The sequence below is a fragment of the Eublepharis macularius genome, chromosome 16 (genome assembly GCF_028583425.1).
Source record: "Eublepharis macularius isolate TG4126 chromosome 16, MPM_Emac_v1.0, whole genome shotgun sequence".
Classification (NCBI taxonomy): domain Eukaryota; kingdom Metazoa; phylum Chordata; class Lepidosauria; order Squamata; family Eublepharidae; genus Eublepharis; species Eublepharis macularius.
The window spans coordinates 9,186,344-9,200,926 of NC_072805.1; the positions used below are offsets into that span (position 1 = coordinate 9,186,344).

The 14,583-nt window shown below is 41.4% G+C and overlaps 1 protein-coding gene across 1 annotated transcript in view; it reads left to right on the plus strand.

Annotated features, from left to right (window-relative positions):
- Nucleotides 1-1,868, plus strand: part of ARHGEF5 (Rho guanine nucleotide exchange factor 5) — a 102,747-nt gene extending 100,879 nt beyond the window's left edge. The window contains exon 15 of the mRNA XM_055000821.1: nt 742-1,868. Coding sequence (XP_054856796.1) covers nt 742-896 — 155 coding nt within the window. The 3' untranslated portion in view covers nt 897-1,868. The remainder of the gene's footprint in view (nt 1-741) is intronic.
- Nucleotides 1,869-14,583: the final 12,715 nt, after the last annotated feature.

Here is a 14,583-nt window from a genome sequence, read left to right on the forward strand (position 1 = left end):
CGGAAGAGACAGAATTTTTTGAGTAGAAGATGATGGAAAGAAGATGATGGAGTAGAAGAAGATGGAAAAGGGGGTGTTCCTATTTAATTGCCTGGAGAAGTTGAAAACACGGAATAGAACCAAAGTAGATATGGGTCAGATTTTCTCTCCAGGGCTGGTTCAAGCTATTTTATTGCACCAAGCAAGGTACACTCATCACCTTGGGGGAACATGCCAGAACTGGTCAGCTCCAAGCTAAGATATTTATCATCTGTACAGCTTCATCAACAGAGTTTCAGCAGGAGAGAGAGATCTCTAGCTCCAAAGAGCTTACAGTTTAAATTTTAAGTCTACAGAGAAACAGGAGCAAATGTAAACATGAAGCCTGATCCCATGTAATTTCCCTGAAAGTAAGTCCCACAGAAATCAATACAACTGACTCCTAAGCAAGTGTCTGGTCATTTAAAGTGGGGGTGGGGATTAAGGGGTTCAGCCCAATGACTGACCATTCATTGTACAAATCTGGAAAAGAAAGTCTCCTTAATGCCTGGCAGACAACTAGACCACCTGAAGTCAAGCTCCCTCCCTTGGGAATAATACAGACCCCCGCCTTGCCAAGTGGTAAGGAGAATTTTCTGCATAGACCTGTGGTAGAATGGTTATCTGTAATCCACCCAGATACACGGCTTACATGTCTCTGTTGGTGAATTTCCACTAGATGTAGATTTGCCTGTATTCACTTGTGTATGTTCCCTTTGGCAGGATGGATTGAAGGAGTGAAGCTCTCAGATGGCGAGAGAGGCTGGTTCCCTTCGGAGCAGGTGGAATTCATCTCCAGCAGGCATGCACGCCAGATGAACTTGAAGGAGGAACAGCGTGTCAAGAATGCCAAGCAACAGGTCTTCCGCAGGAAGTGAGACCTGCTTCTTCCCAACATGAAGTGAACACGACTGCATTTGGTGTCTTTAAAAAAAAGATACTTCTGCAAAGGCAAACAGCCAACATTTAGCCTGGCTGTAAGGGAAATATTACTTGGCAAAGCAAGCAAAAATCAAACTCACGGACATATGCATTACCAGAACTAGGAGAAGGAAAAGCAGCTTTATCTTTTGATTGATGATATCAAGGAAAAAACCCAAGAGAGCCAAGAAGTGGCTGTGAATAACAAAAGTAATCATAACAACATTGTGCTTATATACTGCTCTTCTGGACAGATTAGTGCCACATTCAGGGTGGTGGACAAAGTCATTGTTGTTATCTCCACAATACAGCGGGGGAGCTGGGGCTGAGAGGAGTGGCTTGCCCAAGCCACCAGCTGAGGTCATGGCAGTAGTGGGATTTGAACAAGCAGGGTGTTTATTCACAGCCCAACCACTTAACCACTGTGCCACAGCAGCTATGAGGACTTCTGGGACTCTCTTCTTGACTCTGCATGAACTCTTGCCCTGGAAACTTTGCCTCAGCTTCTCATTTTGAAAAATGGAGCGGGGGGGGATACCTACCTCTCCTACCTTAGGGTGCATATGTACTACTGATATTGGTTTAGATAGATAGATATTCTCTTTTTGAGTACTGAAAAAATAGGTGGCAATGATATTCAAATGTAAAGAACAAACACATTTAAGTTATATACATGCCAGAGTCTGGTTATACTTTTGTATTATATTGAGCTTATTGCCATGGTGTTTATTATAAATTTTAATATAACGCTTTCCAAAAAAGTGAGGCTAAAATGTTAGTATTTCAAATGCTTTGAATTCTTTGGAAGGAAGACGCTACAGAAATGCAAAAAAGAGTCTTTTCTAGGTATTATCATGAAGAGCTTTCCCCATTTGAAAGGCTTCGTTTGTCTTAATTGCTTCACTTGTCTTCTCAAAGAAAAAAACTGCATGTATATATAAAGGACAAAAGTATCTCCAGCCATCGGAGAGTGAACTTTCTCCTGACCTCAAAGGCGCACTGGCACATTCCTCAGTAGCAGATTTCAGAGGGAGAATCAATGTTAGGCTGCTGTAGTCAAATCAACAGTCTTGTTCCACCTTAAAGGTTAAGGCATAACATTTCAGGAGACAGAGAACAATTCATCATGAAGTATTACATTCCATTGGCAGTGAGATATATATATCCAAAACTGCAAACAGCAGTACACTGAGGGAGGAGGAGTTATTACAAGGACAAACTGGAAGGTCTGGTTTCCTAGGGTATCTATGAGTCTCTCTATACATTACTAAGTACCCAGGGATGCTCAAGTGAACCTCATTTCATGTGTCCCCCCCTCCAACTTTCCATGCACTCCATCGCACAGTCACACTTCAATTTGCTCTGCGTCATGTGTTTGATATCAGTTCCTCCTCAAGCGCTAAAAGCAGTTTCCCCCACATCCATTCATTGAAATGCAGATCTTGACACTTTCTCACACCTTAAAGAAATGCAAATTGGCAATTTAAAGTACCCTACAGTACTTGTTCTCACAGCAAAAACAGAGCAGAATTGTTGCTTTGTCCTTCAGAATTACTTGCAGATGCAGCCAGCCACACACAGGGCACTCCTGTGAAATCGGCATTCACGTGCATTGAGCAAGAACAGCTTGCATGTGAATTGAGGACTAGATATACAATCCTGCACTTAAGCATTTCTAGGTACTTAGTAATGTGAAGAGAGACTCATTGTTGAATAACACTGCAGAGATGAAAACAAGGTCTAGTCAAAAGAGTCAATGATACACTCAGACTTCTGGAAGTTGTTAAAGTTCTCCTGGGCTGTTTCCACATGACTCACCTTCATCCAGAATGCTGCAGAACATCGCAAAAAAACCCGTGGAAGATAGTGTCTTCTCGCACGAGTTTTGCTATCTTCCATGTTTTTTTCGCGACATTCCGCAGCATTCCGTATGAAGGTAAGTAGTGTGGAAACGGTCTTGGTTGAAATTTCTCAAAGTTCTCCTTCCCATGAATCTGCAGGGTAAAAATGTCACCAGTGAATCTTGAGTCGAGGTGTGACACTTGGGAAGAGATGCTGAAGAACCATTGTTCTGCCACAATTATGGCATAGTGTGCATGCGCAGGGGTGCCCCTGGCAGTGCTAATGACTTTAAGATTCAGGGTTCTCATATCTGAAGTAATTATGGCTATTCTGCACCACCATCAGGAATTACATTCCTCAGGTTGTATAGTCCATCATTGCGTGGATGTCCATGGTGGCAAAAGAAAAGAAAGGTGTTTTTCAGGAAGATCGCCAATCTTTCTCTGAAGGTATCCCAGAAATAACTAGGAGTACTGGAAGACAGAGCCAGAAACTCCTGCGTCTTCAAGTATGCAATCAGTTGTGGAGACCTTGTAAGACTTCAAGTGGAACATCGCAGAGACATCTTCATGAGCAATAGTTTACTGGGAGAGAAACAAGAGGAAAACTTGGGACAGACACTGGGCTTGGTGTTGACATTGGTGCTCTACCTGTATAACAGCCAAATACGGTATGAATTAGGTACATCCTAAAGCAATTGAAAACAAATCAGTATATTTTGCACACCACACTCTGCACAGGATTGCAGCCTGAAGTTTTTCAGGCTGTTATATAAAAATTGGAGGGGGGGGGGGGAGAATGAATATTTGACATCCTGATGAAAATGTTTGTTGACTCAAACCCTTTAAACTGTTTCGATCCTATATACACTATGCCAAGAGTCTAAAAAATTCCTAATATCAAGATTGCTTGAGTCAATATGCTCATGTGAAATATTTAAATATTTCTATTGTTTATGGGACAGGATCTTTAAAACTTAAAATATTGTTTCCACCATTCTTTTACATAAATTAAGACCACTGATTTCCACTGGAAATCATTTCACAGGGAATTGGCTAGGGACATGGTGCAAACTAATTGATAGGAGTTGTGGGAACAAAATCAATCACAAATGTTATACCAACCAAAGTAGAGCATGCGGGCTTGCTGCAACAGTTAAGCTGGTTTTTAGGGCATTTCTGTATCACAGAATTAAACTAATTTAATAGCTCTTCTCTTTTTCAATTGTAATTCTATAGGAAAGGCTAGGGGTCTAACACAATTCTCTGCCCACACCGTAATAAAGTTCCCAGGAATCTTGTAGCATCTGAAAAACTAACATGTTTTTTATTCCACTGCAAAAAAAAAAAAAAAGGCAAAAAAGACACTGCCCAGAAGCTGTTTGCTGGGTTCAGTGGGATCTGTACCCCCTAGTAGCCAAGGCAGCTCTGCACCCCCAAAAAATAATATATGGAATGCATTTGCTGAATGTATAATTAATCCAGCTTCAAGGTTCCTCCAGAACTGATGGGGCCCTGGGAATTATGTCCTCATAGTCCCCGTCTCTTGTCAGCACTGGGTGGGTGACCAGTACTAGGTGATGGAGAGAGGGAGTGGGATTCTGTTGATTCTCCTGGACCTCGCAAGGGCTTTCAATACCATCGATCATGGTATCTTTCTGGACAGCCTTTGTGGGCTGGAATTAGGATGCATCTTTTGTAGTAGTTCTGGTCCTGCCTAGAGGGTAGATTTCAGATGGTGATGCTAGGGGACTGGTGCTCAGCCCTTGGACTTTGGCCTGTGGGTAGGGTTCCCAGCCTACCCCTGGAGAGGGGGTGGCTGGAAATCCCTCAGTATTACAACTGATCTCCAGGTGACAGAGATCAGTTCCCCTGGTGAAAATAGCTGCCTTGGAAGGTGGACTCTATGGCATTATAGCCAGCTGAAGTCCATCCCCTCTCCAAACCCTGCCTTCTCCAGACTCCATCCCCCAAATCTCCAGGAATTTCCGAACCAGGAGCTGGCAACCCTACCTGTGGGGTCCTACAAGGTTCCATTGAAAGCAAGATATGAGTGGTCATTGGGAGGCACACCAGTGGAGCCGTATCTCTCTCGTGTGGACAGCACGCACGTGCTTCAAAATGCTTCCATGTCACACTAGGAATAACGTCATTCCCAGCTCAATGCATAAATGATGGGTCGCGCTGGTGGCTGATTTAGTAAAAATTGGTGAAAAACCATAAGGAAGTGCAGGTGTGCTCCTGCGCTAAATATGGCCCGTTTGAGGCTAAAATTGGACCCAGTGAAGCTCAGGAGCATACCCGTGGCTGGCACAATGATGTCAACTGGTAATGTAAGGTTGGGTGTGGTGGGTAAACTATCCTCGACCCCTGGAGAGGCTTTCACACTTCACTGTCCATCCTTCCACATTGGGCACCAGGAAGGGATTTCCCACCAAGGTAGATTAGCTGGTGATCCTGACACTTGTTACATTGTTTGCTTCAATTACACACCCCACTTGGAGCTTTTTAAAAAAAGTTTTAACTGCCTAGCGCTATCCATGTACTTCTAAAAGAGTCCAGTAGCACCTTTAAGACTAACCAATTTTATTGTAGCATAAGCTTTTGAGAATCAAGAGAACATGATTCTCGAAAGCTTATGCTACAATAAAATTGGTTAGTCTTAAAGGTGCTACTGGACTCTTTTTGATTTTGCTACTACAGACTAACACAGCTAACTCCTCTGGATCTTTGACCATGTTCTTCTAGATATTGGAGGGCAGCAGATAAGGGCTCTAAAAGACAACTGAGGAGTAGGATCTACTCCTCTGGCCCCCAGACGCCTTTTTTAGAGAAAGGCAACCAGCATCCCTTCCGCAAGAATCGCAAGAAAACCTAATCTTTAATTTGTCCTCCTGACCCCTTTCTGCTATAGAAACTCAAGTTCTCAATAGGGGTTTAGGATATGTGCCCACTCCTCAGTACCGTCCCTTTCAGACGCAAATAGACCTATTCAAATTATTTCAACAAATTAAATTGGAAAAAAAATTCTTCTACCACGATAGCACCGCCCAGTGAACTTTGTCCTATTACGAGCTCTTCCTCTTTTGTCCCTCAGATAATGGATCCTAAAATAGAGAATTTCAAATTATTAGTGCAGAGGGATCTTAGCAAACTTGAATCCAGTTTCCCCCATACTCAGCAAAATTTGACAAAAGCAGAAAGGGAGTGCCTCAAACTGAGGATCCCAACATAATTATCAAACCTGACAATAAGGGGGGTGGCATTGTGGTTATGGACACCAATATGTATCTGATTCTGGTAGTTATCAGCCAATATCTATGGACCCCACCTCTCGAATTAAATCTCTGATTACTATGGTGTTGAATGAAGGAGTAAACTTTGGTAAAATATCAGAAAATATGGTTGTTGTGGATTTTCCAGGCTGTATAGCCGTGTTCTTGGCATTGTAGTTCCTGATGTTTCGCCAGCAGCTGTGACTGGCATTTTCAGAGGTGTAGCACCAAAAGACAGAGATCTCTCAGTGTCACAGTACGGAAAAGATGTTGGCAGGTAATTTATATCTACTCAGGAAGGTGGGGTTGGGCTGAGTCATCCTGTAAGAGTTTCCCAGGGTGTGGAATGTTAATGGAAGGAGGCTTCACTGTATCCTGAGGAGGTTCTTTTGCATATGGATTGGTGCTTGATATGCTAATCTTCTTTGCAGGGCTATTGTAAGGTATAGAATATTTTGTTAGCCTGGTGTTTTTCAGGACTGGAAACCATGCTCTATTCATTCTTAAAGTCTCTTCTTTCCTGTTGAAATTGTGCTTATGTTTATGCATTTCAATGGCTTCCCTGTGCAATCTGACAAAGTAGTTGGAAGTGTTGTCCAGTATTTTAGTGTCCTGGAATAGGATACTGTGTCCTGTTTGAGTTAGGCTATGTTCAGCCACTGCTGATTTTTCTGAATGGCCAAGTCTGCAGTGTCTTTCATGTTCTTTTATTCTTGTCTGGATGCTATGCTGTGTGGTCCTGATGTAACCTTGTCGGTGAGGAAGAATTGATGGAGTTTTTAAACCACCTCAACAATACCCACCTGTACATACAATTCACCATGGAGAAAGAAATTAGGGGGAAACTTCCATTTCTAGATACCTTGGTCATCTGCAAAGCAAACTTTCAGTTAGGTCACAAGGTCTACAGGAAACCAACTCACACGGATCGGTACTTACACAAAAACTCCAATCACCACCCTCGACGGAAAAGAGGCATAATAAAAACAGACTATGAAAGACAGATATGTGAACCATACTTGCTCAACGAAGAAACTACCATCTAAACCACGCACTTCAAGCAAATGGCTACTCCAGAAATGAAATCAGAAGAGCAATTAAACCCAGGATAAATCAAACAACCAAGGAAAAACAGTCTCCCACAGGAAAAGTGTTTTTGCCATATATCAAAGGAATCACTGATCAGATGGGAAAGCTTATGAAAAAGCATAACCTTCAAGAAGTATTCAGACCCACCAGAAAAATACAACAGATGCTACGATCAGCAAAAGACAGTAGAGACCCCCTCACCTCTGCGAGAGTATACCGTATACCCTGCAGTTTACACCGGGACCACACAGCGTAGCATCCAGACAAGAATAAAAGAACATGAAAGACACTGCAGACTTGGCCATCCGGAAAAATCAGCAGTGGCTGAACATAGCCTAACTCAAACAGGACACAGTATCCTATTCCAGGACACTAAAATACTGGACAACACTTCCAACTACTTTGTCAGATTGCACAGGGAAGCCATTGAAATGCATAAACATAAGCACAATTTCAACAGGAAAGAAGAGACTTTAAGAATGAATAGAGCATGGTTTCCAGTCCTGAAAAACACCAGGCTAACAAAATACTCTATACCCTACAATTGCCCTGCAGAGAAGATTAGCATATCAAGCACCAATCCTCAGGATACAGTGAAGCCTCCCTCCATTAGCATTCCACACCCTGGGAAACTCTTACAGGATGACTCAGCCCAACCCCACCTTCCTGAGTAGATATAAATTACCTGCCAACATCTTTTCCACACTGTGACACTGAGAGATCTCTGTCTTTTGGTGCTACACCTCTGAAAATGCCAGTCACAGCTGCTGGTGAAACATCAGGAACTACAATGCCAAGACCATGGCCATACAGTCCGGAAAATCTACAACAACTAACGTTCTCCGGCCGTGAAAGCCTTCGACAATATATCAGAAAATACATCTAAGGCCTCTTCTATGGCAAGTCCACAAAAACATTATCCCCCCTCTCCCCAGGAGGCCTATCATTTCTGGCACCAATTCTGTTTTGGAACTATTGGCTGTTTGTAGATTCTTTTTTGCAACCAGTGGTAGTCCAAATGCCCTCTTATATAAAAGACGCTTGTGAGTTCATTAAATCTGTTGAAGGAAGATCTCTTAGTACTGACCAAGTTTTTGTTACTTTGGATGTTGGGTCCTTATATACTAGCGTCCCACATGAAGGAGCTAGGTATGCCATAGAACATGTCCTGTATGAGCGGAAAGAACAAAAGCCCTCTACTCCTTTTTTATTATAATTATTAGATCTTATTCTTGAAAAGAATTATTTCAAGTTTGGTAAGCAATTCTATTTCCAAATAAGGGGAGTAGCTATGGGCAGTTCAGTGGCACCATCTGTTGCTAACCTTTATATGGCAGATTTAGAAATAAATTTCTTTATACACAAACTGCCAATCCTTTTTTTGACAAAGCCTTTACATAGATGATCTGTTCATGATATTGGACCACATTGATACTGTCACTAGCTTTGGAGTAGATATAAATTAATACCTTAGATTCTCATATCAAATTTACCTGGCAAGCGAATAGAAACTGCTTCCTAGCTTCCTAGATGTCACTGTATATCACAGTGCTAATGATACCATTCAAGTACGGCCATATAAGAAATCCACAGACCGTAATTCATATCTTGAATATACTTTGTACCATCCTTGGCATTTGAGAGAGAATGTTCTTTATATCCAATTTTTAAGACTCAAGCGAAATTCTATGTTGCCGCAAGATTATGATTATGAGAAACGATTCTTGAGATGTGCTTTTTTATATAGGGGTTATCCTAAGGTTACCATAAATAGGGCTATAACAAAAGCTGACTTGGTCCCCAGATCGGAACTACTCACATACAAATCCAAAAAATCAAGTTCTGGGATATCTTGGGCCATTGAATATACATCTCTGGCATTTAAGATTAAACATATTATATATAAACACTGGCATTTAATTTCAGATATCCCCGGATGTGAAAAAACACCAACAATTGGCTTCTGATGTACACGGAGTATCAGGGACTATATAGTACATACAGATCTTTTGCAGCAATCAGATGGTCCTATTGTTAGAGGTCACTACAAATGTGGCAATTGTAGTGTATGCCCCATGTCCTTGAATGGCACAGAAATTTCTTTAGCTACTATTACTATTACTATTACTATTACTATTACTATTACTATTACTATTACTATTACTATTACTATTACTATTACTATTACTTTAAGTGTTTTTTTGACATGTAAGACTCTAGGAGTTGTCTATCTTATTATTTGTAATTGTAATATGTTGTACGTTGGAAATACGAGTCAACCTGTGCAGGTACACATATGTTGAGGATTCGCAATAAATTAATGGAAACTCCTTTAATGGAACACTTTTGCCAACATCACTCCAAAGAGACGGAAGTTAAATTTACAGTCTTCTATGTGGCTCAACATAATGACACCGAAAGGATTCTTAAAGAACTCACATGTAAAGAATCTTTTTGGATCCATCATCTTAAGACTTTGAAACCTATGGGACTAAATGCTGAATTATCACTTGCCTGCTTTTTGTGACTGTCTGTGATGCATTATCCCAGATAATATGTGTACTTCACTTTTTACTGTTCTCCAAAGGTATGATGTATTTCACCATGTAATGGGTGCTAAGTTGCTTTAAAGTGTTTTATGCATGGTCACTTTATAGCGTCTCTGAATCAGTTCTGCTTCCCATGTTCTCCAGAGTTCTGCATGTGTTGGGGGGTCATAGGAAGCAGAAACAGGGTTTGACCAGTTTTAACCGGTTTTTCCACCTGCGCTCATTCCCCGATTTTTTTTTAAGCTGATGGCATGCCATGAGCATTTCAGGTTCTGTCAGTGCAGAATCAAATACTCCAGTTCTGCTTTTGAGCCCCCCCCCCCTTTTCTTTCTCTCGGGAGCTGATTGGTCTATCATCCTCAGCTCCCGTTACTTTTTCCACCATTTTTTTTATTAGCGATACCACAGTGATGCTGCTGTGATGTGAGAACCAATTTTTTTTTATTAGTGGAAACTCAGTAACGCTGCTATAATATGACCACTCTTTTTTGTCTGGCGAAGAAGTAGTAATGATATGTAAACAATTTCATCCATTTTGGGGGGGAGTCAGCGGTACTGTGATAACGGTGCTGTGAAATGCATGATTTGTAATTTGATTTGTAATTTGTAATGCATGATTTTCCTCAGAAAAGTAATCGTCAGTGTTTGAAGTTACAGCAATTAAAATGCCATGAAGTTTAAAACATCTAATATGGAATAAGTTTAGTGTTCCTCCTGCAATGGCAGCTCTTCACCCCTGCCTTTTTAATCTAATAATCTAATAATGAGGTAACGTTTCTGTGATATAGATTTTGATCCTGTTAGGTAAATTGTCCTCTTGGCGCCAAAAGCATTTTCCCCTCACTGTGCTGTTTAGTGTCATTCTCCTCATAACAGGTTCATGGATATGGCTGCTTCTCGTGGTACGTCCATGTCCTATGAGCTGTACTTCTTACCATGGACGTCCAAGCCCTATATACCTCTATTCCGCATTCGGATGCTAGGACAGTAATCCAAGGGGTACTAGACCAACGCACTTGTAAATTTCCACCTACTAGTTTCCTACTTGATCTATTAGACCTTATCATGGAGAGGAATTATTTCCGATTTGATTCTCAATTTTTTTACCAGGTAAGGGGGGTTGCCATGGGGTGTCCGGCAGCCCCTTCTATTGCAGTATTGTATATGGCTAACCTAGAGGAGCAATTTATTTATAATATAGCAGTCAACCCTTTTCATTCAGAAATGGTCTGTTTTCGGAGGTACATTGATGACATTTTCTGTGTGCTGCGTACATCCAATAGGATTTCAGACTTTATGGAGTGGATTAACGGTCTGGATTCAAATATCCAATTTACATACCAGAGCAGTTCTGACAGCATTTCCTTTCTTGATGTCATCATTTTCAAACGGCCCTCTGGTGGGTTGGGGGTCAGACCATACCAGAAGCCTACAGACAGGTCTGCTTACCTTGAATACACCTCCCATCATCGACCCACCTTAAAGAAAAACATTCCAGTAGGTCAGTTCTTGCGAGCTAGGAGAAATGCAACTTTTTGGCAGGATTATCGCCAGGAGGCGGCTCGCATGAGCGCGGCCTTTGCAACACGGGGCTACCCCCCCTGGGTTATTACTAGAGCGAGAAAGAAAGCTGATACCACTCCTCGGTCTAAACTTTTGAGTTACCGCAGTCGGGATATGTCTTCAGATAGAATTACTTGGGCATTAGACTACTCACCTTTGTCAGGTGCCATCTCGAATACCATCCGTAGAAATTGGCATATATTGTCTGATCTGCCGGGGTGTAACAACTTACCGCAGATTGGCTACCGGCGCACTAAGAACCTCAAAGATCTTTTGGTCCACTCAGATTTTAGACCTAGAACTGATGGGTCTCAATTACCACAGGGGCATTTCCCCTGTGGTCATTGTAACGCTTGTCCCTTGAGTATAGAATTGGCAAAAATTATACACCCGACCACGGGTAAGCATTTGTACTCAAAATCTTTTTCTACCTGCAGCACCCCTAATGTTATTTACCTCCTTATTTGCGATTGTAAACGACTTTATGTTGGCTGCACTACCCGTCCCTTGCGATTACGCATCCAAGAACATGTCTCTAGATGTAGAACTCAAAGTTTGGATCTTCCCCTCTATGAACATCTTAGGGTCCGACATCCAACTGATAGACCCTTTCATTTCACCGTCCTGGAAGTTGTTTCGAGACCGGGGCCACGGAACCGGTTTCTCCTACAGGCTGAGATCAGGTGGATTTTCAGACTTCAAACCATGATCCCACATGGCCTTAATAATCACTTGGACTTTTCCTCTTTCTTATGATTTTCTAGCCAGTCTCTGCGCCTCCCATGATCTTTTTAGGTCTCCCTATTCCTCCTCTTTTCTAATATCTTTTTATTATTAAAATTGCCTGTCCCTTGGTTTATTCTTCCGTGTGTGTAATTTTGTACTGTACCTTTAAATCATTTGTGTTAATGATATAATTGACCCATCATGTATAAAGTGCTTGTTATGTCACACACCCCTCACTTCGGCATTTATGGAAATGTTCCTTGGAGAGAAAAAGTTGTTCAGTTAAATTTGTGATGTAAGTATTAACTATTTGCCCTGGGGGGGGCCCTGTATGTATTGTCGGGATACTATTGTCTGATATTAATTTTTTAGATATTGTGGCCTGAAGAAAGATTTTTTCAAGTCTGAAACGAGAAAAAAGAAATATCTGGCCGGCTTATGCTCGTTGCCTTATCTCTATCCGCCCTGCAGCGGCCTCTACAAGTGCCTGCTTTATTTTCTGCGCCTTAATCTTCGTCCGCCTTGCAGCGGCTTTCACAAGCGCCCGCCTTGCTTTTCGCCCGCGTTGCAGCGGCTTCTACAAGCGCTTACAACTCTTCTCGTCATACAATTGGGAACCTTATCGGCTACAGCTGGTTAATGGTCATACCAGCGGCTTTGTTTTGGTATCTCAAAGGACTTTGAAATAACTGGTCTGATATGTAATGTTTGATTTTGCATGTATCTATTGCAGTGTGTTATTTCCTTTGCAATATTGTACTCTCATTTCCTTTACAACTATTGGGTAATTCTATTACAACTATTGGGTAAATTGGTTCCGTCTTGGGCGTGCTTCTTTTGCTGTGTTGTTGATAAAGTTAGGAAGACAATCAATATCATTAATCACTGCAAGTCATTTCTGATAGAATCTCTAATTCTATCTCTTGATGCAGAAAAAGCATATGACATATTAGAAGTCCAGTACTTAATTCAATTATTGGAATATATGGGCTTTGGCCCTTTGTTTTGCCAAACAATAAAATCCCTATATGCAAATCCTAAAGCTCAAATCTTAGTGAATGGGACTCTTTCAACTCATGTTTGCTTAGGTAGGGGTACCCAACAGGGGTGCCCCTTATCTCCCATATTGTTTGCTCTAACCATAGAACTCCTTGCAATAATGATTAGAAACAATCTTGATATTCGGGGTGTGTGTGTATTGGTAATCAAGAATTTAAATTCAGTGTGTTTGCCGATGATATAGCCATTTCTATCACTAACCTGGAAAAGTCACTCAATGCCTTATCACAGACCATAATATCTTTTAGTCAAATATCAGGGTTCAAAGTTAATGCTGGTAAATCAGAAACGTTTCCCATTTTGTTATCCCCACAGTTACAAAGAAAATTTAAGGAAAAAGTGCCCTATAGATGGATTAAGACGGCATGGAACTACTTGGGGATTAGAATTCCTATTTCAATAGATTTAAAAGACTGCAACTATAATGATCTAGATAATAAGGTTAAAGTGAATCTTATGGAGAGTCGGAAGCTTAGCCTTAATTGGTACGAAAGAATCAACTTAATTATGTCTTTTGTTCTTCCCCTTTATATTTTTTTATTTATTTTATGCTTCCCACTTTTTTCTCTGAGCAAGAATTATATAAATGACAATCCATTTTAAACCAATTTATTTGGGATCATAAGAAACCCAGGATCAGCCAAGAGGTTTTCGCTAGGCCTATTAGAGAGGGTGGACTGGCTATCCCTAGATTATACAATTATTACATAGCAATCCATCTGGCAAATTTACTTACCATCATGTTTCCAAATGATCATATCAAATGGGTTACTATTGAGAGTTCGTACTACTCTCCCTGGCACTTTGTAGACCTAGTTTGGAGAAAGAGAAATGAGAGACCCACTCCTAAAATCCAGAACGTCTTAAGCCTTATTATGCTTCGTATATAGGACAGGGAGAGGAAATGGCTAGCACCTCAATTTTCGTCTTGTTGGAGACAATGTGGCAACCCCGGCAATTATTTTCATTGCTGGGGGAGCTCTCCTATTATTCAATCCTTTGGGAAAAGATCACTTTTCAGATTTTTAAAACCATGGGCCTTAAAATCCCGTTACAACCAGAAGTTAGTCAGCTAAACATTAGAAAGAACTTCCTGACAGTTAAAGTGGTCCCTCAGTGGAACAGGCTTCCTCGGGAGGTGGTGGTTGCTCCCTTATTTGGTGTTTGTTAAGCAGAGGCTAGATGGCCATCTATCAGCAATGCTGATTCTATGACTCAGTATGAATTTAGGCAGCTTGTGAGTGGGAAGGCAGGAAGGGATGAGCTGGTGCTTGGTTCTTGTGGCCCTTTCTTAGATGCCCAGGGTAATGCCAATCACCAGTTGGGGGACAGGAAGGAATTTTCCTCCGGGCCAGATTGGCCAGGGATCCTGGAGATTTTGTGCCTTCCCCTGGGCATAGATCAGGGTTCACTGGGGAAGGGGGGGATAGATGTGAATGTCTCATGTTGTTCAAGAGGCTGGACGAGATGACCCTTGTTTCTATGTTTCTATTTCACTGAAGGCAATGGTGAATATGGCCCCAACAACCAACAAAAGGGGGT